This window comes from Vulpes vulpes, chromosome 14, assembly GCF_048418805.1.
Source record: "Vulpes vulpes isolate BD-2025 chromosome 14, VulVul3, whole genome shotgun sequence".
Classification (NCBI taxonomy): Eukaryota; Metazoa; Chordata; class Mammalia; order Carnivora; family Canidae; genus Vulpes; species Vulpes vulpes.
This window is the reverse complement of record NC_132793.1, coordinates 117,047,461-117,071,816: the sequence shown is the minus strand read 5'-3', so window position 1 is coordinate 117,071,816 and position 24,356 is coordinate 117,047,461. Positions and strand designations below refer to the sequence as shown.

The window sequence follows — 24,356 nt, the reverse complement described above, 5'->3', positions numbered from 1 at the left end:
TGTAGAAAACCAAAGACAAAGAGAAGAACCTACAGGCATCCTGTGGAAGAGAAATATTATTTTCAAAAGAGTGGCAAGTATGTTGATAATTGATTTCCAGCAATAGTTAATAAGAGTAGTGGTTAGCGAACAGAGTATAGAAAAATAACTCTGGTTTTAACTGTCAACCTGGAATTATATGTCCAATGAAGATATCATTTTAAGAATGAGGAGAAAATAAATATTTTTTTTGGCCCAATAAGTGTTTTCTTATAATAAGTCTTGACACTAAAAAAAAAAAAAATCCAAATTGTATTCTTCATATTGAAAGGAAATGGCCCTATAATTGAATGTAATTCAGATTCTCTAAAAATTCACAAAAATAGTATCATGGGGACTATTTCCCTTTAACCATATGATGAGGTTAGAAATCAGTGACAAAAAGACAATTAAAAAATCCAAATTTATTTGGAAATTAGCAAGTCATGATGAGTCAATGAATCAATGACAGTGGGAATAAAAAGATTTAAGAAAGAAAAATAATGTAGAAATATAGAATTGAAATATTTATATTGGAAAAAGAGAAAAGCTAACATTTAATCACTGGTGCACTAACTTCGTAGATCTGTGATACAACAAAAGGATAATGCCAAGAACACAAACAGAAGGCAGGAGCAAGCAGCAGAAGTTACCAAAATAGAGGATGGAATTACAACAGAGAGGTCTAATACAATTTATGCCCTGTGGCAAGCTTGATCAGAAATAAAAGGGAAGGCATGACAGACAGAAATGAAAAAGGAGACAACTATGGGTACTACAGAGGTTAAGATGCTCAAAGAATATCAGTGACAAACATATATTTAGAAAAATATATACAACAACAAAAATTACCCATGAAGAACTATTAACCAACAATGATACTTTTTATAACCGACAATGATACTGAATCAGTAGTTGAAAATCTTCCCCCAAGGAAATACCTGTCCAAGACAGTTTTATTGGTAAAGGAACAATTTATTCCCTACTACACACTCTTGTCAAGAATAGAAAAATTGGTAAATACCCTAACTCATTTGATAAAGCTAGCACAAACCCGTTGCCAAAGTCCAGCAAGGAGAGTAAGAGGAAAGATTATAGGCCATTCTCACTAATGCCCATTAAGGACTCATTGGGCCAATATGCTGGAAAATAATAATGTCATGACCAAGGTGTGTTTATCCCAGAAATTCTAGTTTTGTTGAGTATTAGAAAATCTACTGATATAAATCATTACACTAACAGAAAGAGAAGGGAAAATATATAGAACCATCACAACAAACAGATGATTAAATTTAATATTTATCTGAAATAAAAATAAACAGACTCCTGAAGACCTAGTGTCTTTAATCTGGTATTTGAAGCCTACCAAAATCTGGAAACAAGCTCTCATGCTCTGTTCTGAAACACCGAAAGTATTCCCTTTAAGACTGAGAACAAGGGTGCTCCCTATCACTACTTTAATTTAGCCTTGTTTTGGAGATTCTAACTAGTGCCACCATGCAAGAATAAAAAAGTATAGAAAATGAAAAGGAAGAAATAAAATTCATTTGCAAATGATATTGTCATCTACATAGTAAACCCTAAGGAATAAACTGATGAACATTAGAATTAATAAAGCATGATCAGACCAGTTGTATTATATCATTTCTAAAAATGTATTTCCAATGACAAACACAAAAACATGGAACTTTGATATCTTAATTTATTATTTTTTGCAAGAGAGAGAGAAAAAGAGAGAGAGTGACCATGGGGGTGGGTGGAAGGCAGGAGAGGGAGAGAGAATCTCAAGTAAGACTCCCCACTGAGCACTGAGCCTGAGAGGGGGCTCAATCTCAGGACCCTGAGATCATGACCTGAGTAGAAACCAAGAGTCGGTCACTTAACCTACTGAGCCACCCAGGCATGCCTGGAATTTTGGTATCTTAACATTTACAGTGTCATTAAAATATGTGAAATGCCCCAAACAAATCTCTCAAAAGATTGTAAAGCACAATTTTTTGGGAAAATTGTAAAACATTATGAAATTATGTTGAGGAACTTTTCTCTCTGTCTCTGTCTCTGCCTCTCTCTCTCTCTCTCTCTGGAAATGCATGATATATTCATGGACTGGAAACACAGTGTCATAAAGATGCTGTTTCTCTTCAAAGTTGTCTACAGATTCAATAAAAATCCCAAGAGTGGTGTGTATGTGTGTGTGTGTGTGTGTATGTGTGTGTGTGTGTGTGTGTGTTTGACAAGCTGATCCTAACATTTAAGTTAAAAAGAAAACATTTAAGAGCCAACTCACTGATGACGTTCATACGGAGAACATGAATTCTGAGATATCATGAATTACTATAATATTATACTAATTAAGACTTGTGTAGTTGACTTGGGGTAGATACTTTAATCATGGCACAAAAAGGGAAAGCCCAGAAAAAGATCCACCTGTGTATGACAGAGCTGGCACTGCAGATCAGTGTGGAAGGAATCGCTTGCTTGTATATGGTACTGAGCAAATTGTGCACCTGAGTGAAAAAAATTAATCCTTCTTACTTTATCTCATACACAAAGTAACCAAGTCCAAGCTGATTAAAGACCTAGAAGAGAAAGGTGAATTTTATGATGTCCAGAATTCAATAGAATTCAATAACTTACTGAAACAAAGTTTCTTGAAACAATATACAAACTCAAGAAATCATAAAGAAAAATTTGGTATACTCCACTGCTTCAAAATCATGGTCATCAAAGGAAATACCCAAGAAGAATGAAAACTTAAGTCCCCAATTGTGAAAAATGTACACAGTAAATTAATAACTCATATCAATCAACATGAAAAAGACAACATGTCTGACAGAAAGGTGGGCAAAAGATTTAGGTAATACTGTATGCATAAGAGAAAAATGATAGCTAACAAATATATCTGGGTTTTAAAAAAAGATTTATTTACTTATTTTAGAGCAAGTGTGTGGATGGAGGGGCAGAGGTAGAGGGAGAGAGAATTCTCAAGCAGATGCCCTTCTGAGTGCAGAGCCTGATGCAGGGCTGAGTCCCAGTTCCCTGAGATCATGACCGGAGCTGAAATTAAGAGCCAGACACCTAACTGACTGGGCCACCCAGGCATCTTGCTAATAAATATTTGAAAAGATACTTAACTGCATCTGTTGTCAACAAAGGTAAATTAAAATCACCCCCAGTTGGGTAGAAATGAAACTTGCCAGTATGGAGGTGGATGAGGTTGTAAAACAACCAGGTCATTTACACACACTTGTGGAAGTAAACCATGGCCTGGCAGCTTTGGAAACTGACTTTGTCTAGTAAAGTTGAAGGTATGCCTTCTCTGTGAACCAGCAATTTTAATTCTGAAACTATACCCCTATATACAGATAACTCTAGAATGTGTGCCCCAAGACCAGAATATATGCTCAAACTAGAATGTTCTAAGCAGACCTGGTATAAACAGAATCTGGAGAACAACCCAATGTCTATTGACTAGACAGTGGATAATTAAATAGTATTTTATGCACATAAGGAAATAGTATATAACCATGAAATCAAAGGATTTATGGCTATCCATGGTAGCATGGATCATCTTTGAAATATAAATTGGGACAGTCATAAAACAGATTGTGGAATAATAGCTAGCTAGTACTTATGGAGCCCACACTATATGTTCCAAGCACTATTTTCAATGTCTTACACAAATGAGTGCTTCTTCATGAGAATTGGGTAGTATTATTATTTTATTTTTGCAGTTGAGAAAACAGGCACAGTGATATTTACTAACTTGCTCAAGATCTCATAGCTGATAAGTGATGGAATTAGCTGCCAAAAGCAGGTAGTCTGGGTGCAAAATATAGCCTGTGGTATGGTTTTTTTTGGGGGGGGGGGCTAAGATTCAAAACCAAGCAAAACCAAACAAATTATTTTTAATGATACAAATACAGGTGGTAAATGAAAAATAAAAGCAAGTGAAGGATCTATGCAGAATTCAGGACAGTTTTCCCCTGTGGGGGTGGGGATTTGTGATCACAGTAAAGTGGGTGAAACTTCAAAAGCAGCGATAATTTTTAAAAACAGAATGAGCACCCATATCTGAATTGTTTTATTGTTCTTTATACCTTATGCATATTTTATGACTATTGTTTTGTTTCTAATCAGTATTTAAAGCAATTGAAGAAACCAAAGGAAGAAAATAATGATGGCAGAGGAAATTCTCATGTTTCTTCCTCAAAACATCTCTTGCATCTTTGATGGAATCTATAGAAAAGTCCACAGATGGGGATCTGGATGTAGAATTTTATTATTCAAAGAATTTTTGTTCAAACAACCAGTAATGTCCACAAATAGCACAAATGCCTTTAATTGCATCCTGTCTGAAAGGCAACATCAAGGGGCAGCAGAATCCATCCCATCAATGTGGAGTTTTTAAATGTTGCAGCTCAAACCCAGGCCCTTATACCTTTCTGATTATAGATTGTGGCACCTCCTTTTCCTCACCAATCCAGAGATGTAGGAAGTCTACCATCCATCATAAACCGCCAAGAAATTCTCTCTCCAATTACTTAGAATCAGTTTTTAAGGAATAAAATTCAAATCATCAGTCAATTAAATGTTACCCCCTCACGTTAAATCCTTATAGAGTTTTTCCAGCTATGATAGTTAGTCTGTCCCTGCTCCCTCTTCCGTTAGCCGCTCAGTGACATCCCATCAGCTTTCAAGCTCAGCTCGACTGTCACCCCCTCCGTGAGGATGTCTCTTCTACCAACCACTGCACCCCTTTTCCCAAGATTTGTTTCTAGACAGAATAACTCTGGTGTCCCCTTAGCACTTTGCACACACTTGGAGCAAAGAACCCTTTATTAGCATTCTGCTCAGCCACTATTAGTTATTTATTGCCATTCTCATCTAGAATGGATGTTCTTTCAGGTGGGATATCAAGCCGTAAGAATCTCTAAATTATATCCTGAATATTCAATAGGAAAGGGTCTTGCATGAAGTAATAATTGTGGTCGTAAAAATAGTAGACAATATCTATTCTAGTCATCTATTGTTGCATAACTCATCACTCCAAAGCAGTGGCTTAGAAACGAGGATTTATTTTTATCTCCCCTGGTTCTCAGCTGGGAGGGTTCCTCTGTGGCTCGGTCACGCTGTTGCATTTAGGTGGTTACCTCAAAGTTGGGCCAGGCTGAATACCCAAGGTGGCCTTCTGATGCTCATGTCTGTTACCTAGTGCCCTTTAGCCTCCCAGCCTCTCCATGGGGGCTTCTCACACATGGCTTATACTTGTCCCAGCATGGTGATCATAGCATATGACTGGTGGAAGCCAGCTTCCAAAGGCAGGAGGCAGAGCTGCCTGTTAAAGCCTCTTTCCAGACTTGGCACAGGGTCCCCTCTGTCATCTTCCATTGGCCCGTGCTGTCACAGGCCCACACAAGTTAAAGAAGGTGGAGAAAAAGACTCACTTCTGATGGGAAGCATCCAGGTCACATTGCACTAGAGCATGTGGCCATGTTCAGACAGTACAATTTACCACGTCTGTGGACATCTATGGAGTGCACCCTCTATGCCAGACATAGTGCTAAACATACTCCTATATTAAGTCACTATCCTTCTCAACAACACTTTGAGATAGCGACTACTTCCGTTTAATAGACAAAGAAAACGAGGCTCAGAGAGGCTAATTAATTGCCTTAAATGTCACAGCCAGTAAGTGGCAGAGCTGATAATCCCAGTAGGATCACTCCAGAGCCCACTCTCTTAATTACGGAAGTATTTGGCCTCCTCATTGTGAGAGCTAAATAAATGTTTGACTTTAATACTTCCCTTCTTTGACTAGTTCAGCAGAATGATTTTAAGCTGTTAAAATACGTATCTTAAAAAATATCCCCCCTCCCTCTGAAAAAAGTAATGGGGGAAGAATGGAAAGCAAGAAACCATGCAGGAGGGCCTTCTAATTTCAACTTGATATTTGTTTTGTACTCTTGTGCATGATCTGATCTCTCTTCACCAGGAATTGTGAGATTCCAGGCAGCCAGACCTTTGGAAAATTCCTTTTGCTCTTTCTAATGAGTAGCTTTTTCTAGGACTTCCTGATTTTGGTCCCAAATCATGTCCATCCACAGCTTTCGAAAAGCTTTTCAGCTTTTTGGTATCAGATGTATTTGGACATGACCAAAGGATTTCATGAAGTCAACTTTCCTCTCTTTCCGTATTTATTGGTAGGGGATGTTGGATATATGGAAACTAGAATAGGTGGGTGACTAGTGGTTTGGACTTCATGGAGGTCTCAACCAGAAATGCTGGACCTTACTTTCAATTTCTCTGCACATTTACATAATCAAATACTATGTGATCATTACAAACTGTCATCGTGGGTCAGGTTCTCCAAACCACTTGTGGAGCAGAGGCTTATGAGATTCCCAAAGTGGTTGGTTTTGCTAATTGCCATGTAATAAAACACAGTATCTTAAGACATGGTGGTATTAATAGAGCTTGTCAAATTGGTTCATGAGATGTGTTGTTTTCTAGTAGTGAGAAAATATAAAATATGGCATGTCTAAATGATGGGAGATTGTATAGCTATGGAAATGAGTTTATTAACATTGGAAAAATGTTATGTTAATATTAAGAAACAAAATAGGATGCATGGTTTTAGAAGAGACCCTTAAAAGATACCTAGTAATGTAAACCACTCTTCAGTAGTTCTGTTATGGTAATTTTCCTTTGTATGCTTGTCTTTATATTTTTAAATTTTCTCCAATGAATATATGTTCCTTGTATGATAGCAGTAAACTCAATATTAGAATAAGTCACAGCCTTCTCTATTCTTTGTGATGTTTTTTATTTATTTTTAATTTTTATTTATTTATTTATTATTATTTTTTCTTTGTGATGTTTTTAAAGGGCATAAGCATGAAATGTCCAATCTTGTGGCTAGTCAGCAGGAGACTAAGTTTGTTCAGCTGGAAGTTTCCCGAGTGGTGGCAGATGAGTTAAGTCAGGTAGTTCCTTCACCAGCTGGCAGTTTTGCCACTAAGAGGGAAAGGAGGCTACCTTTAAGTCCTCGATTGCCCCACCCCCACCCATCTCCATGAGTCTCAGGACCAGCGGCACCTGCCACCCCTCACAGGAATCACTGGCCGTGTGTGCAACCTCTGGCAAACGCTGGCCCTGTATCTCAGCTGTGTTTCTCACAGCTTGCAGCTTTTTAATTACCAGCCAACCACGAAGCTGAATGCTAGCTATGCGACTCTGATAGCACCAGTGGATAGGCCTGGCTGGCCCGAAAGCTGGTTCATAATTACTTCTGCGTAACTAGGAAGGCAGCCACACTCTGCTGGGTGCACGACTCTGATCTCAGGATGCCAAAATTCCTGCTTCTCCTTTCCCCAAGAATCAGTGGGATTTACACTTATGAATTCCTGCAAATCAAAACAAAGTTGTTCCCTGAGGTCGAAGGCAGGGGTTGTACATATAGATCATGGAGGGAAATAATGACCTAGAGTTTACAGGGAGTTTTATCATGCATGCATATGGAGGGAAATATCATTTATTGGACATCTCCTGTGTACCAGACACTGAGCTGGGCTCTTTCGAGAGGAGCTGATATCCATCCCTACCCGGCGATTGAGTGGCTTTTATCACACACGGTTTCAAAGAGAAAATATGCCTCTCATAAGCAAAACAATCGTTCAGTTTGGGAATGTGTCCCTGATGAGGAATACGTAAAGATGATATTCTTAATCATCGTGAAGCAGTTCAATATAGCATAGATTTTGGAATCCAAGACATGTGGCTTTAGCTGACTCTGAATTGGGAAACCTCTTACCCTGGGTGGCGTTCTTATGTGGCGACGTGAGAGTGGGGTTTTGTGATGAGTGGCTGCACAGATCCTTGTGCAAATGGCTAGTGGTGTGCCAGCCTGTAGCCACTCCTGGTTTATAGTACTGTTTATTCTCTTTACCCTTCTTTTCGCACAATCAGACTGTTCACTTAGGTGGGAAAAGTATTGCAGAGGGGCACTGGTTAGTAAAATGGTTAGTAAAATTACAGGGTCCATGAATAACACTGCCTTGAAGTTAGCTTTGTTGGTGTCAATACAAACAGGAACTTTCTTCCACTTTTTAAGCTCCCTGCCTCAGAAGGTAGTGAGTCCTTATCCTAAGAGTATTCATGAAGACTCTCAAGTCTGGGGTTACAGCGACAGGTGGGAGCTTGAATTCCATATCTCTAAGACTCTCTCTAGCTTTTTTTTTTTTTTTTTTCTCTCTAGCTTTCAATCTGTTTTATTGGTTTGCCTTGTTTACTATCAAAACTCTTGCCCAGGGGCAGCCCAGGTGGCTCAGCGGTTTAGAGCCTTCTTCAGCCCAGGGCATGACCCTGGAGACCCAGGATGGGGTCCCAAGTCAGGCTCCCTGCATGGAACCTGCTTCTCCCTCTGCCTGTGTCTCTGCCCCGCCCCCTCTCTTGCTGTGTCTCTCATAAATAAATAAATAAATAAATAAATAAATAAATAAATAAAATCTTTAAAAACAGCAACAACAACAACAACAAAAAACAACTCTTGTGCAAGGGCGCCTGGGGGGCTCAGTGAGTTAAGCATCTGCCTTCAGCTCGGGTCATGATCCCCGGGGTCCTGGGATTGAGCTCCAAATCTAACTCCCTGCTCAGCGGGGTGCCTCCTTCTCCCTTTGCCTCTGCTCCTCCCCCAAGCTCATGTTCTCTCTCTGTCTGTCTTGTTCTGCTCTCTTTTAAATAAATAAATAAAATCTTAAAAAAACCCTCTCGCTCAAGTAAATGAATATGAAAGACAATTTTTCTGAAGCAAGAGAAGAAATAGGTTATTGTCCGATAATTTGATTGGACCTGTGTCTCTGTGTAATCATAGACTTGTTACAGTTCGTTTTACATGTGACAGGACACACAGCATTGCATGCTAGGGACCGTAGTGACACAGCCTTCTCTAATACTCCCAGAGTATAAAGTTTAATCTTGGCAATAAAACTGCCTCATAAAACTTTATGGGTAACAACTGAAATGTCCAACACCAAGGTCAAGATAAAATAAACCACTGGATAAAATACACGTTCACCATTCCTTATCCAAATGTCTTAGGGCTACGGACTCAGAATATTTTGGATTTTAGGAAAGTAATATTGTGCGTGTACTGATACTAGTAATTTCCCCGTAAATTTTGAAGCAATGCGTTGTCATTAAACACACTAATATTTCTGCTGTGAAATATGTAGATATATTCACAGTAAGTGGGATAAAAGAAGGAACATGCGTAACTTCATTTTATTGCAGCTCAAGTTTTGCTGCCAAATTAGTTACAAATAGTTTTCAGTATTTTGAAGGCTTTGACTTTGGAATTATGGATAAAGGATTGTGAAGCTTATTTAAGCACTAGCCTTAAAACATTGCAGTTTTGAAGAAGACAATAATATGGGACCATGCTCATAACACAAAACAGTTTTACTGAATGAAGGAAAACAGTAGAAGTTTTAAACATAGATTTGCTGAAATTTGAAAATATTACACAAAGATACAGAAAAATGACTTCAGAAGCCTCCAGCAAAATCATGGTTATTTTTGTATGCTAGGATAAATGGTGACTTTTGTTTTCTTTTTGTACTTCCACATATATTCTAAAATTTCCATGAGGACTATGAATAATTTTAACAAGGAACAAAGCTAGTTTTGCTGTCACACCTTTTCAGCTCATTTCAAAGTGGATGCTGCAGGGGTACTCGCCCTCCACCAGTCTCCAGTCTGGGATCTCTGAGCGCATCTCCCTCTTGAGTGCCGGAAGCAGCCTGGCCAGGGCAGGGCGTTTGCTTACTGGAAGGGCCCAGAAGCAATCACTCTAGTGACCTCCAACTCTTTCAAAACACTTAGAATTGTAGCACCAGGGTTCTTATCAGTTCTGTCCAGAATGATGAAGAGATCCTGGAACCAAACCCCAAGACCCCTTTAATCATCCCCAATGGAGTAATCAGGTTTGTCTACCCTAACAGCCCCATGGAGTGGGCTTTACATACTTCGATCGATTGTTAGAGAAGCTGAAAGCTTTGTTGCAGGGAGACTAAATATGAAATAGCCTGCTAATTTCAGAAGTAATTTAGAACCATGACATCCAGACTCCTTAGCATTGGTGGTGCTTTCTCATCACTTGCTACATGAGACTAAAGTGGTCTGCCCAACATACAGCTTATACAGTTGGAGGGCAGGGACTACATCTTCCTCATCTTTATAAGGGATGAAGCCCATTTTTATAGGTTGAAGCCCAGCACCGTGTATACACAGTAAATATTTTTTACTGAACTAACATATTTATAGGGAAATACATATGCACATACTTGTGTATATATACACACATATGTGGATATATATGTATATATACATGTGTGAGTAAATGTGTAATTTATCTCTATATCATCCTTTCATTTGTGTTCATTCATTCATTCATTATAAAAGTGCCCAATGAGAGATAGTAAGGAATTAGCTACAGCTACAAAGACCATTTAGGATTCTAAGTTATAAAATGACAAGAAATTCCAGGTTACAGAGTTGTACAACCTCTAGGAGCAGCATTCTGCAACCCTAGCTCCAGGTTAGACTGAGTTAAAGGGTTATAAATAAAGTAATTGTCCAGGCATTCTGATTCCTTTGGTCTGGGGAAGGACACTGAAATTGTTTTCCTTTTGAGCCTCCTTGATAATCCTATTGTTCAGTCAGGTTTAAAATCTACTGCCCTGAGTTAACTGGGTTAATGATTTTCACAGAGGAAGGAGTGCTCCCCCAAGTCATAGCAGGACAAAATGTCTCTCTCTCTCTCTCTCTCTGTGTGTGTGTAGAGTCATAAATTTCCAAACTATCCTCACGCAACATCCTATCTGTGACTCCCTTCTCTGAGTCCTATCTTGGTGAATGCTGTAGCTGCTTCTTGAGAATGCCTGCGGAGAGACAGTTCCGGGGGCCACTGTTATAGTCAGGTGCATCTCAAACATTAATGTAGCTAGAAATCAACTGGGGAGCTTGTGAAAATACAGATGCCGATTCAGCATCCTAAGAGGAGAAAGGGAGTATTTTTGAAATTATGAAGATTCGGTCTGTCCTCTGTGAGCTTCCTAACCCACACAACTTTAACACCAAACTCTTAAAGCTACCTTTTGGAAGTTTGATGAGATGCAATTGCCAAGAGATCAACTGTCTGACTAAAAACCAAGGCTACCTAAAGTCCTCATGAAGTGGAGACATCTCTTTTCTTTATGGAGGAGACTGATGGCATAAAGTGGAATCACAGGAGGAAACAGAAGCAGGGATGTGGGAGAGGGACTCTCAACCCCAAAACCAGTTGGAAATTCATAGCAGATACTGCTGAGATTGTCAAAGTAATCCCACAGTGCCCTCAGAGAAGGAGGTAGGTCTGAAATTGAAGCTTTCTATAGTGGGTTGAATGGCAGCCCTAAAATATTTCCATGCCCCATTCCTGGGCACTTGTGATTGTGACTTTATGAGGAAGAAGGGTCTTTGCAGATGTCATTAAATTAAGGAGCTTGAGATGAAATCATCCTGGATTAGCCAGGGGGGCCCTGAACCCAATGACAAAAGTCCTTATAAGAGGAAAAGGAGGGAGAATCCGAGGCAGGCAGAGGAAGAGAAGGTACAGACACAGAGGAAACAACCAGTGAGGGTAGAGACAGTAGAGTGATGCGGGCACAAGCCGACCTGGGGCCACCAGAAGCCGGGGGCAGGGCGGTGGTGATAGTGGTAGTGGTGGTCAGAAGGGATCTTCCCTTGAGGCCTCAAAGTGAGCCAACACCTTGATTTCGGACTTTCTAGCCCCATGAGCTGTGAAAGAATATATTTTTCGTTGTTCTAAGCCACCCAGTTGGGTGGGAAGCGGATGCATCTGCCTTAATGTTCATTCCATGCCACAGACCATTTATTTGTTTATCTTACAATAAAGCTGCTCTCGGCCACCTTCGTCACTGATTATAATTCATCCTCTTCGTCAGGCTACCCTGGATCAGCCAGCTCTCGGACCTACCCTTGCCCTGCCTGCCCAGCCTCCTGTCTCTCTCAGTTTCCTGCAGAGCTGGGATCAACAGAAGGAGCACTGGATTGGGAGTCAGACTCAAATTCCAGCCCTGACTCCTTTCCCACTTTCTGTGCTGCTTCAAAGGAGTCACTTGGACCAGGAAGCTGATGCTTAGAGAAGTTAGCGGTGCCTGCCCTCTGGCTCCACTCGCTGCCGTAGGATCAAAGAAAGGAAGGGAGTCCTGGCACCTGGCGCAGAAGAGATGCTCCATAAGCTAGACTCTGAGCCAGACGTGGAGCCCACCTGTGAATTGTGTGCCAGGAAGCTCCCACTGCACTTCTGTGGCAAGAAGAAAAGCAGCAGGCCTGAGCCTGGCTGTGTGTCAGGTACCACCCCCCCGCCACCTGTGGGCATCTGCGGTGCTAGAGCTGCTGCCTTTATGTCACTCTGGACACCTCCCCTGCCTCCAGCACCCACCTGGGAGACCCAGGCATCACCTGGTTACCCTGGGCTGTTGTTCCTTGGGCTCCCCCCAGCACCAGAAATCCACCCAGAAACCAGTCAGTCCTCCTTCTCCAGGCCACATCCCGCTTCCTGGAGAGGAGGTTAGGTAACTCCCCAAATATCACAGAGCTATAAAATGATGGGGCAGGACAAGGGCTTTACACTAGGTCTGCCTGACTGGGAAACTCATGCCTTGTCTCACACAATGACAGTAGAAACAACAGTGCTACCTTTCCAACTGGCAGAATGTAGCCAATAAATAGATATGTAAAATTGATTTCAAAATTAGTACACCAAATTTTCTCAATATAAAAGTTTTTTTTGTGGGTGTGTTTTTCATGATAAATATTTCTTACAACTTGGAGGTTGTAAGAAAAAAATAGCAGAAAATAAAAAAAATAGCATAGACTTTTTTTTTTCTTTTTTTAGATTGTTATAGACATCAGGACCAGGATGGATTTTTTTTGCTGAATCAGATTCACATTAGAATATCCTAAACTGACCACATCACCCCCCTTGGTGCTCCACAAAGAGATATCTTCTACCTTCCTGCACCGGGGTATGAAGCGATAGGTGGTATTTTGGGGTGCCCTTCTGGCATTCTCTGGTATCTCGTCACTGTCCAGGCCACAACCCCATGCTGCGCGACAAGGAGTGGCCTGCCCACAAAAAACATTGGCGCTATGGGAAACACGCTCAGTGAACCCTAACACACACATCCTCTCCAGCTGGGCCCTAAAACTGGAAATGCCCGTCCCATGGGGGCATGTTAACACCCTTCCTTCCTCCACCAGGAGAGGGGAGATTGGGACCCACAGTGACTGACATCACAGTACTTACTGTCTGCTCATAGTTCTAGGCGCCCCGCAAATAAGAGGGATCTTCAATTCAGCCTGTGGAAACGAAAAGTAAACTCGTTACTGAGCCAGACACATCATGTTTTAATTCTGGTGAACACGCTACTGTCGTTTCTTGTTAAAACGGGATATAGGTGCCAGCTTAAGGGAAGTGACGGGAAGAGAATCAATCCAGGTAGATAATTGGTTTATTTCTGGAGTGGGGTGTGGGGGGGTACTTTCCCCTGACATGCTGTCCTCTTTCTGTCAGGATCCATCCTGTCTGCCCCGGGGAGCTGAGCACACACATCCTGAGCCTGGTTTTCCCTAGTGTGCAATTGTGTGCTTCCCTTGGGCACCCAGGACGCGTTAGCCCCTGCTCAGCGGGCTCTGCTCAGGGCACCCATACACGTGCAAGAACGGATGCCTCTCCTTTCCAAGCGTGATTCTCCCTTGAAATATTTATTGGAAGCTACATTTCTATAGCGCTTCGCATAGCACCAATATTTTATTTGCGGCTGGTGTTCACCCACATAGGAGAGATTATTAACTCTGTTTACCATATAAATTAGCCACAGAGACCCTGGGAGTATTCAGTAGGAGCCTTACACCAATGATTACATTTAATCTTACACAAAGGCCCTGGGGGGGGTGGTATGGAAGATGTTGCTGCCGGTATCAGTTGGGGTTCCAGCAAGAAACAGCCTGCTCAAATTAGTAATTTGAGAAGTTTAATAAAGAGATGGTTTAAAAGGTATGAACAGGATATAGGGAATCCACAAAGGAAAGTGGAGGACCTGGAGGTGCTTTTACCATGCTTGGTCCTGGAGGGGCCAGGGAATCCAGGGGTCACTGGGACCCAGACACGGGGCTGGTGAGAAGGGAACTGTGGCTTCCACAGTATAAGAGACGCACAGGGAGGGAACACACAGTTCCCTGTGGTGGTTGTGCAGAAAACCCCGTCTCACGCTTCTCCTGGCCCGAATCTGCTGCTGTCTCCCACTGGCCAAACTCAACAGGAAGCCAAGGGTGAGTTTCTCTCCGTCAGCCTCCTGGGACTCCCAGCTGACCGTAGCAGAGTAGGGAATGCACTTCAGTGTTAAGAAGATTGAGGTTCAAGGTAGTTCACTTATGTGCCCAAGATCTCTCATGTGCAAGAAAAGCCCAAATGCACAGAACTCAAAGATGCCATTTCCTGGCCAGCCACCATATTACACCCCCACTGAGCTCTAGGCACTTCTAGATCATTCTGCCACTCATCTGTTGGCATTTATCCATCCATCTATCTGACTGCCATTTACTGAAAGCTGACTTTGTGCAAATATTGTGCCCAATAAGACACAGCCTCTGTCCTCAAGGCATTCCTAAAACTCAGTACAATATAGATGCTGCCTCTCTCTGTGATGGCTGTTATCAACGTGCTTTGTAAAAACAGAAGCGTATAGAACTAAACAAATCCTCTATGTCTTGGAGGACAGGGGAGTCATCACAAAGGAGGTAGTACTTGAACTGAGTCTTCTAGACTAATTCCTCATCTTCTTGGTTCAGAATTAGAGAAGGTGCGCTGGGCAAATGCAGTGCCATCTGCAGAGAAATGAAGATGTCAGAATAGGTAGTGTTCCCGAGAGGCTTTGTCCAGATCGGTGGGACCACAAGGGTCAGCAGCTTGGATGTTGATAGTATATGGAAAGGAACTTGGGAAGATCCACTGGGTTTTGATTGTTAGGGACCATGCATGACAAAGGATGGGCTTTCGGCTTCAGCTATGTGATCCTGGACCAGGAAGGGCATGAAAGTTGGTAAAAGCCAGACTAAGCTCCAGGTGCTCAGACGTCCTGTGTGTGACTTCACAGCCTCTTGCCTCACCTTCTGCTTCTAGTGAGTGGTAACAGGGAAAGGGGAGGGAGCTGCTGGGCTCTCATCCGCTGACAATCCTCTCTGGATGTGGTGTAGACTATCTAGTGCTTGGCCTCTTTGAACATTGTCTCCTCATAGAGGTGGGGAAAAGGGCTTGAACCTTTATCCATAGAACACAGTCCCATACTGGACGTTGAAGAATGCTCCTCAGTCCCCATGCTGTCATTAACTGGCTGTGTGACCTTGTAGGAATAGGTGGCGTCTCCTCATTTATAAATGCTAATGCCCACATCTTTCTTTTACTGTGTTGTTCTAAGTATGAAATCAATTGATGCATCTGAAAATGTTTTGCAAACTATAAGGTGTTTGCAAATACCTTATAATGTTATAAACACCTATAATGTTTTGCAAACTATAAGGTGTTTGCAAACTATAAGGTGTTATGGAAGGATGCCTAGGCAATTAGTCGTATAACAAAGTAAAGCCTGTAGGTTGCTTTAACATCCACCATGTTATATTTGGCTATCTAGGGTTATGTTGACATTGATTTTTGGATATTAATATTCAGAGGAATTAAATTACTTGATTATGGTCACACAGGACAGATTCGCACCCCCTTCCTCACTTTAGGGCCACCCACCATTTAAATGTGTTGCTTGTACACTCACTTCATTTCTTCGAGTGCATCAGAGAGCAGTGTTGAGATGGAAAAAGGAAGACAATTTTTATGGAGGGTCCATTCTGTGCCTGGCTCCTGGCCAGCTTTAGGTACAGAGTGAAGGAATCACAGGGTGCAGGATGGTCCCCTGCAAGGCTTACTGCCTTGGATCTGAGGCCTGGGGAGGTGGCCAGGGAAGACACTGCTTTCCAGCCTCACTTGGCACTCACTGTGTAGTCTTGAGCAAGGCATTGAAATGTTCTGCCTCAGTTTTTCACCTGAGAAATGATCAGGTTGGGCCAAATAGGTCCTTTCTAGCTCAAAGATTCTGTAAAATAGTTCTTTTTTTTTTTTTTTTAAAACAACAACAACAACACTATAGCTCTTCCATATTTGGTAACACAAATAGTCTTTAAAAAGTTGGATGTATGTAATTATGTTTCTCCCATTTTATTGTCTTCTCTAGTCAAGCTTCCTCCAGAGCAACACTGCAGAGGCTTTGCCAAAGCACTCACATGAAGGACATCAGGAATGGACAGGGTAGGGACTGGGGAGGAACCCCTTAACTTTTGCCTTGTCCTTAAACCTTTGTGAATTATTTGATCTGTAACAGCTTGTATTGTAAAATCTTAACAAGAGTTCAAAAAAGATATTACTAGCAGCTTTCAAGATATGTGAACAGCCTACTGTATAAAAAGAATTTTAAAATGTCATGAAAGGAGTCCAAACTTTCTAGCATTTAAAAAGCAAAATTTGGGGTCTTAGTGACCCACAACAGAATGCAAGCCAACCAAGTAATGGCATGATGTAATGGATGGCACTTTATTTATTTCTTTAAATTCTTTTTTTTTTTTTAAGATTTTATTTATTTATTCCTGACACACACACACACACACACACACACACACACACACACACACAGACACAGGCAGAGGGAGAAGCAGGCTCCATGCAGGGAGCCTGACATTGAACTCAATCCTGGGACTCCAGGATCACGCCCTGGGCCAAAGGTGGCGCTAAACCGCTGAGCCACCCAGCGATCCCTGGATGGCACTTTATGAGGCAAACAGCTCTTTGCTTTATTCAGAGCGCCTAAGACCTGTCCCAGAATGCTCTAGTTCTATCTGATCTCAGTCACTTTGTAGAGGATGTCATGAGAATGAGATACGGCGAGTCAGACAGAAAGAATTTCATGTCCATAGGCTTCATGAAGTTCATATATTATAAAAAATGAGCATCTGTATGTGATGAACACCAAACATCTGTTATGTGTCCCTGCCCCACCATGGTAACCCTGTATGGTCCATATTATCATTCTTGTTTTATACAAAACTAAACTGACATTCACAGAAGTTAAGTAACACACCCTACGTTGCATGTACAATAAACTGGTGCTGCAAACCATTCCCCTTGGTGCTTTCTAGTTATATGTTGGGACAGCAATCAGCCTCAGGTTGCTTATCTATAAGGTGGGGGTAACCCAAGAGCTATGGTAGGGCTCTTGTGAGGATATCCATAGGATATCTAGATATGGAAGGATAGTGATTGATGCTAAGTTGAACTTTAAGATTAAATGTCCTACATGATTTTTAGGTTTTAGTCTTCAGAAATGAGAAGCACTTCCCTGCCATTCATGACCACTGGTGGGGCCAACATGGGTTCTCACATCTGTCCGCCCTTCAGAATGACCTGGGGAGCTTTAACAAATATTGATGCCCTAGAAAGTTTGATCCAGTTGTTGTGGGGTGTAGTTCAGGTATTGATATTTTTAAAAATGCCCCAGGTATTTTGATGGCAATGGTGGCAGGAGGAAGTGGACATGAGAGCTTCCCTTCTGAGCTCTATCTGCCTGGTGCCACTCACTGGCATTTTCACATTCCTGAGTGAAGTGTCACAGGAGCGCACTTCCACCTGCCTTGCTGTCCTGGGCTCATCCCAAATGGAAATTCAGTCACATCAGTGCTTATAAAGAATCCTCTACATGCTTAGAGTTATTTCTAAGTTAATTTTCAGTGAGATGTGTAAAGCATCTCCATCATGCAAATCCATCATGTCCAAACACTGATGCCATAGTTAACAGTGGGAAAGGCTTCTAATCTCACCAAGCAGCAATTCCTCTGTCAGGTCTTATCTATGGGCAATGAGTGAGTAAAATTCAGGCTCCCACATCTGTCCTTTGGGCTTGAATTTGTTCATGTGTTCTGTGAATGTTTATTGAGGTTCTACTATGCGGTGGGCACCATCCATCTAAATACGAGGAATTAGAGACCACAGAGCAAAGCCCTGCCTTATAACACTGGTTTGTTTTCTCCATGGTGCTGTAAGCGATTGTACAGAGTGAAATTAAATATGTATCTGTAAATAATAAAGGAACACACAGTGGTATTGGAATGCAGAGGAAAGCATGCCCAGAGGGGTCCAGACAGCTCCTACAGGGTCAGTGGAAGATTTCCTTACTTGTTCTTCTATTGCTCCTTATGAGTCACCCTGAGCCCTACTTAGGGCATAATAATGGAAGTAAGGGGGAGACCCCCGCAGGCCATCAAGGGACTTCTGGAATTAGAGATTGTCCAAGATGAAAGAGCATCATTGGATGCTTGCTTTTCTTGCCTTACTCAGCAACCAGGAGAGGCTGCAAGGTATAGCCAGGGAGAAAATCTCATGTGTTTGCACATTTATTTTTTATAGGAATTAGGGCATTTCTTTCAGTTTCTCTTCCTAGTTAGCCATAGAAACAAAGCCGAAGCATGGCTTTTGTGATCAAAGAGAAGTGATCCTCAGGTGCCATCTGTCAGCCACAGCAGGGTCCTTGGTCCAAATGGCACTAATATGGCCAGGGCTGGCTCTGCGGTGGGATGCTGGCAGAAGCACATGAGGTTCTTGAGAAGAGACTACACTCTGCCTGCAGGGGCTCACAGTCAGGGAGGGGCCAGGTGGGAGATCCTGGGGCCCTGGGGAGTCCTCAGGGAGAGGCCACCTCTTTTCAAGATGACTGTTTATTTCCCCAACAAGGAGAGATGTCAACTGTATTAAACGTTAGATGCCAGTGCAAATCTAATCCTAAATGCTAACCAACATGGGCACTATAATTGCCTGACTGTGTACCAGGTTCCAAAGCCTCGACAAAAGAAACAAAATACACTTTTAATTAATTTTGACTTAGAAATCTGTGCTTTCATTTCACTGATAGAGTTCTCATGAGATTTACAGACACCTAAGGCTCTGAAGCTCTTTGGGATCCAAAATGAAGCCCAGTTTGAGAAACACTACTATACCCTGTGCTGCCTCCCATTAAAACTCAATCCACTGCTCTCAAGGCATAAAGAAGACCCTATCAAAGAGAGGTGCACAGCATGGCTGGGATCCTGAGATTAGGGGTCCCTGCCCTAAGCATCCATTTTGGCCACATAACCGTACAATTTTGGAGAATCAGATGGTCCCAATTATTATATTCAATTAGCTTACTAAATACTTTGTGGGCTGAAATCATTTTTTAAAGAAGATAATGGATTTGATGGTTAAAGCACATTAATATTTCAGAAAACTATTAAAATAAAGAAAGCAAGGTCCTATAGATAGGCGTTGGTTTAGGATTCCCAAAGAACACACATTAGATTTGGGCTTTAAAACCAGGATGGCTGCTTCTGAGCTTGAAACCGCCTGGGGTCTCAGTGAATATGTTAGGAAGGAGAGACTTGTTTTATAAATGGATTGGATTTGGGTGCGGATCTTAATCCAAAAATAATTAATACCCTTATGGTACCATAAGCAGTTTAAACAATTGGAAATATGTAAAGCAACAAATCACATTTCCTTGTTATCCTGGAGAACTCTTGTTTTCCACTGGGAATTCACCAGTGCTACCAAACAGAGCTTGCAAAGAGACCTGTTATCATAAATATTTCTGCTGCATTTCACCTGATCTGAAATTAATATTTTATGAAGGAAAAACAATGCTTTTACAGTGAAGAATAGTTTTTTTTACTCTCAAATATTTCTCACTCATTCCTTGAAGATAAGGCTTATAAACATGCTGGCCACTTTATTTCAAAGGTTAAGAAACATCATGCTACTTAAATGACAGTGTGCCTGAACAGACACAAGAAATGGAAGAAGCAAACTATGACCTGCTGAGGAGAATAGGAGAGACAGTCAAGAAGGTGCAATGTAGCTCTGCAGCTAAAACTGGGTCAAGGCTGGAGAGGAGGGTCCGAATTAGTGCTTAATGCTTTTTCTCATTAAACCACGAAAACAGGAAAAGAACCCAGCGTAAAGTGCATACAGTACACATCTGATTCTCTACATAGTCACATCCGACAGATCCCAAATGATGGATGTCACTTTGAGTTGAGGCAGGGAAAGAGGGGGGTACCATGTGAGTATTTTGAGGCAGAGGGCCAGGGAGTGCACACGGGTGTCTGTGTGTGCACGCGTGCATATGCTTTTAGTAAACACATTGAAATATCCGACTTCTCAGATGCAGGTGTTTATTAATTTGGTCACAATTATATACGATTTTCTTCTATTTTCACACAAAAAAATGAGAAAATTACATCTTAGAGGTGCTCAGACTTAGAGGAAGCTGTATGCTGATTGGATTTCTATTTCTGTACCCTGGTCAGAGCAATCAGCTACATTTAATTAAGTATAACATTTAATTTTATTGGATTTCCAACAAGTGGAGGCATTTGGAGTCAAATGGATTGTTATTATAGATTTTTTTTTCGAGGAACATGGGAGACTGCTTTCCTAGTTTTTCTGCTATTATGTACAGGAATATTTTTTTTAAAAAGATTTTGCAACTGTCTTGATAACAAGTTACTTCCCTTAAGTATCTCAAGACGAGGCGATGTGCACCTGCATCCATTTTTTTTTAAATGATTTTGAAAACACCCTTAATGATCTGATGCAATCTATAGATTTTGGAACATATCTCTCCTGGTGCATTTTATTTTCAAAAGCCATCTCCTTTTCTCTTCTGCAGAAGGGGTTTCCCTCCTTCTGTGGTAGGAATTTTCTCTTTCCTCTCTTCCCCCCCCCCCCCAGTTTTGTAGTAAATAGCCTCTTGCTTTATCCTTTTTCTCACTCACTCATGCTGTTTCCTCACAACCGTCTCTTCCTTCTGTCCTTTCCTTCATCTGTCTCCTTCTCCTCTTTCACCTCCTTCTCTCCTGTCCTTCCCTCTTCCTGCTCTCTTATCATTGAAGTGGTTTTATTGCTCAGATAAAACTAGACTGTAGCAAAAACAAAACGTAGATTATCGAGAGCCTAATCAGATGTTTCCATATTATTTTTTAAAGGTGTACTTATTTGCCTCAACCCATTTGAATTTGGCTCTCATAAATCATGGCAGGAACACACTGATTAGGGCTGGTACTGCCAGGCCCTTATCTGTCTGTCTATCTATCCATCCATCTATCATCTATCTGTCATCATCTGCCATAATTTACAGGCTGGCCCTGGAGACAGGTCCAGTGACCCTACCTCCCCCACAGACATCCAAAGGCTGATGGTGAAAGTACTGTCATTCTTGAAATAGTCATTTATTAACCACCTGCTTAATAATGCTGGTCATTTTCAGAGGGTCTGTTTCACAATAAGGTGGGTCTTAAAGAAATTTGAGAGCATCTTTAAATCCAAAGATGGGGGATGAAAAGCCAGGTAATCTAATAGGCACTGGGATGAGAGGAATGTAATCAACAACAACAACAATAATAATAACACTGTCTGCTGAATGCCAGAACCCTATGTAGGACACCCTGTTTACTTTAGATTTCATCCTACGGCAACAATCCAAATGACCCAGATTTTTCAATATCGAACAATTCTGTCATTTTGTTCAGCAAGAGTCCTCTTGAGCCAAATCTGTCTAGTGAACAAATGCACAGTATGGATTCAGATGAGGTCACTGCTTCCTTTGAAACTTCAAGTGCATTTAGAACTTAACCCCTGAATTGAGCTTCCTCCATATAATTAACTCTTTCTTTGCCCCTCCTTTTATTCGGGATCACTCACTGGGCAAGATGGGAAGCAAGTCTTTAAGCCCAGGTATGGTGAACTATATAGAGCACCGTGCAACTTGACTCTGTTTCTCTAACTGGAAAAAAGGGGTTATAAACACTTGCCCTCCTTTGATCATAGGATGGGTTTGAAGACCAAGTGGGCTGATGGCAGTGAAAGTATCTTGTCAACTATAAACGGTTATGCAGTCTAGCTCAACAAGTAAGTATTGACCAATTTCTAAATGTATCAGTACCGTGAAGGACAGTGAGGATTTGAAATTGGCAAGGAAACTACTCTAAAAGAATTTCTATGATTTTTAATTAAATATAAATAATTTCAGAGAATCTATACATTTAAGAAGTTGCAAGATATTACCAAATCTTTGAAAGATGAATGATTAAAATAAATATGAAAATGATGAGATTGGCTTTCTGGAGATACCACCTTAAAATAGGACTTCTTTAGGTCAAAATTCTTAAAGAGAGAAAAGAGGCCAAAGAATCTAATGAAAGTTTGCCTGAATGTCAATTAAACTCATGATAATGGTGCTAAAAATGATAATATAGCCATTATCCTTTACTTTGCTCTTAATAATTTCCATGCACTATAGTGCATACGTAATTTTTATATACCACATCTCATTCCTCCCCACACATTCAGAAGGGTATTGCAATTCCAACTTATAAAGGATAACTTGGGATTTGAAGAGGTTAGATAACTTGCCTGAAATCATTCTATTAGGAAGTAGCAGTCTGAATCCAAACCCAGGTTATTTATTTCTCAAAAAGTGGGTGAAGCCGTGAAGTAGGAAGTGCTTAGGAACAGAAGTCGGAGTTTGGGATAGGGAAGTGTTCTTACGGGGAATGCCCATAGAGATGAAGCTCATCAGGAGATCCCTGGACAGGCCCCAGAGTAAGGGGGATGTGATCTATGGCCATCATAAGTAGTCATGGGGCAGACTGGCTCCTGGGTGCCTATCAAGACATCAGACCATCAATAGCTCAGTGAGTCGAGTGATTGTAATGACATAGCTTTGACTTTGTTTTCAGAAAACTACCTTCCAGCAATAATTTGGTGTCCTGTATAGATTGGTCCATTGGAAAGGAACTTACAATCCGAATACACTTTTAACACTTGAACAGAGTCACATAAGATAGATATATGGGTGAGAATGCCAGGATGAGATAACACCCCTGAATCCCATCAACTTTGAATGCCTTGGATGAAATCTGCAAAGCCAATGATTAAATATGGGTCCACAAGGATTCCACAAAGCCTTAACCCTCTCAGAGGTTAGGCCTGGCTGGGCCATTAGGCACCCCTCATATTTATCTCACACTAAGTTCAAAAGAAAACCCACCATAATGGAAGGCTGTGTCCTCGAACACATGGATATTGAATTTCCATGTCATGTTCAGATCTTTTGACTCCTCTTGGTTTAGATGGCAGGTAGCTATACACAGTGCCATTTCAGCACAGTAGACTTCTATTTTTCGTGCTTAAATCTTTGGGAAATAGTCTTTCAATTAGTATCGCCAACGAAATAAAATAACCAAGATCAAACACCAGTTTTACTATTTCTCATGGTCTGAGAATCCTAAAATGCTTTGTTTAGTTTGAAGGAAAGTGATGCTATGATCGTGACCCTGAACACGTTCAGGAGAAGAATGGATGAAGCATCTCACATGAAGTAGTAGCTTAGGATTCAGGTAGACCCAGGTCCCATTTCTGGCTTTCCCTGTTAATCACTATATGAAATGGACAATGTAGGGAATCTCTCTGAACCTCAGCATTCTCTTGTAGAGAGGAAGAATAAATAAATCTACTAAAAATAGAGTAAACCATCATGATGATTCTTAAAGTATTCCATCCACAAAAGTAACAAAAGAAACAAAACCCACAAAGTATATTCCCACAAAGATTTTTTCCCCACAATTCTGTTTTTTTATGGTAATTTTTCTTAAGTTACTGATACTGAACTTATCTAAATAGACATTTCTCACACTTATTGTTAATTCACTTCACAACATCACTGGACATTTTGTTTCAATCTGCAAAAATCTTAAACCTAATTTAGATTCCAGCAGTTACCTCTGTTTAATGATGTAACCCCTCTAAGTGCTGTATTTTTCTCACGCTAGAATGGGTAGGCATAGCCTGGAGGAACTGTCCAGACAGAACTCAGGTCTTGGTAGACCTTAGCAGTTGTCTGCAATGGTGCCTAAAACTACTTTTTAAAAGTTATTATTGAAGTATAGTTGACATATGAATATAATGACTTTATGTAGTGGTGTTCATAAAAAGATACTTCTAGAGCAAGCTCTACTACTCGCTGTGTGATCTTGGCAGCGACACTGCATAGAGGCCATTTGTCCATTTCCTGAATGTCATTTCTGTGTCAGACACTGTCTGTACATTTGCTTCTCATCTTCACACCTAAAGTATATTATTT

General features: G+C 41.1%; 1 protein-coding gene across 2 annotated transcripts in view; it reads right to left on the bottom strand.

Moving 5' to 3' along the window:
* The window catches only part of CLNK (cytokine dependent hematopoietic cell linker), a 201,307-nt gene that overhangs the window by 127,682 nt on the left and 49,269 nt on the right, over positions 1–24,356 (bottom strand). For both annotated transcript variants that reach the window (XM_025998330.2, XM_025998334.2), the window contains exon 2: positions 13,391–13,443. In XM_025998330.2, coding sequence (XP_025854115.2) covers positions 13,391–13,443 — 53 coding nt within the window. The remainder of the gene's footprint in view (positions 1–13,390; positions 13,444–24,356) is intronic.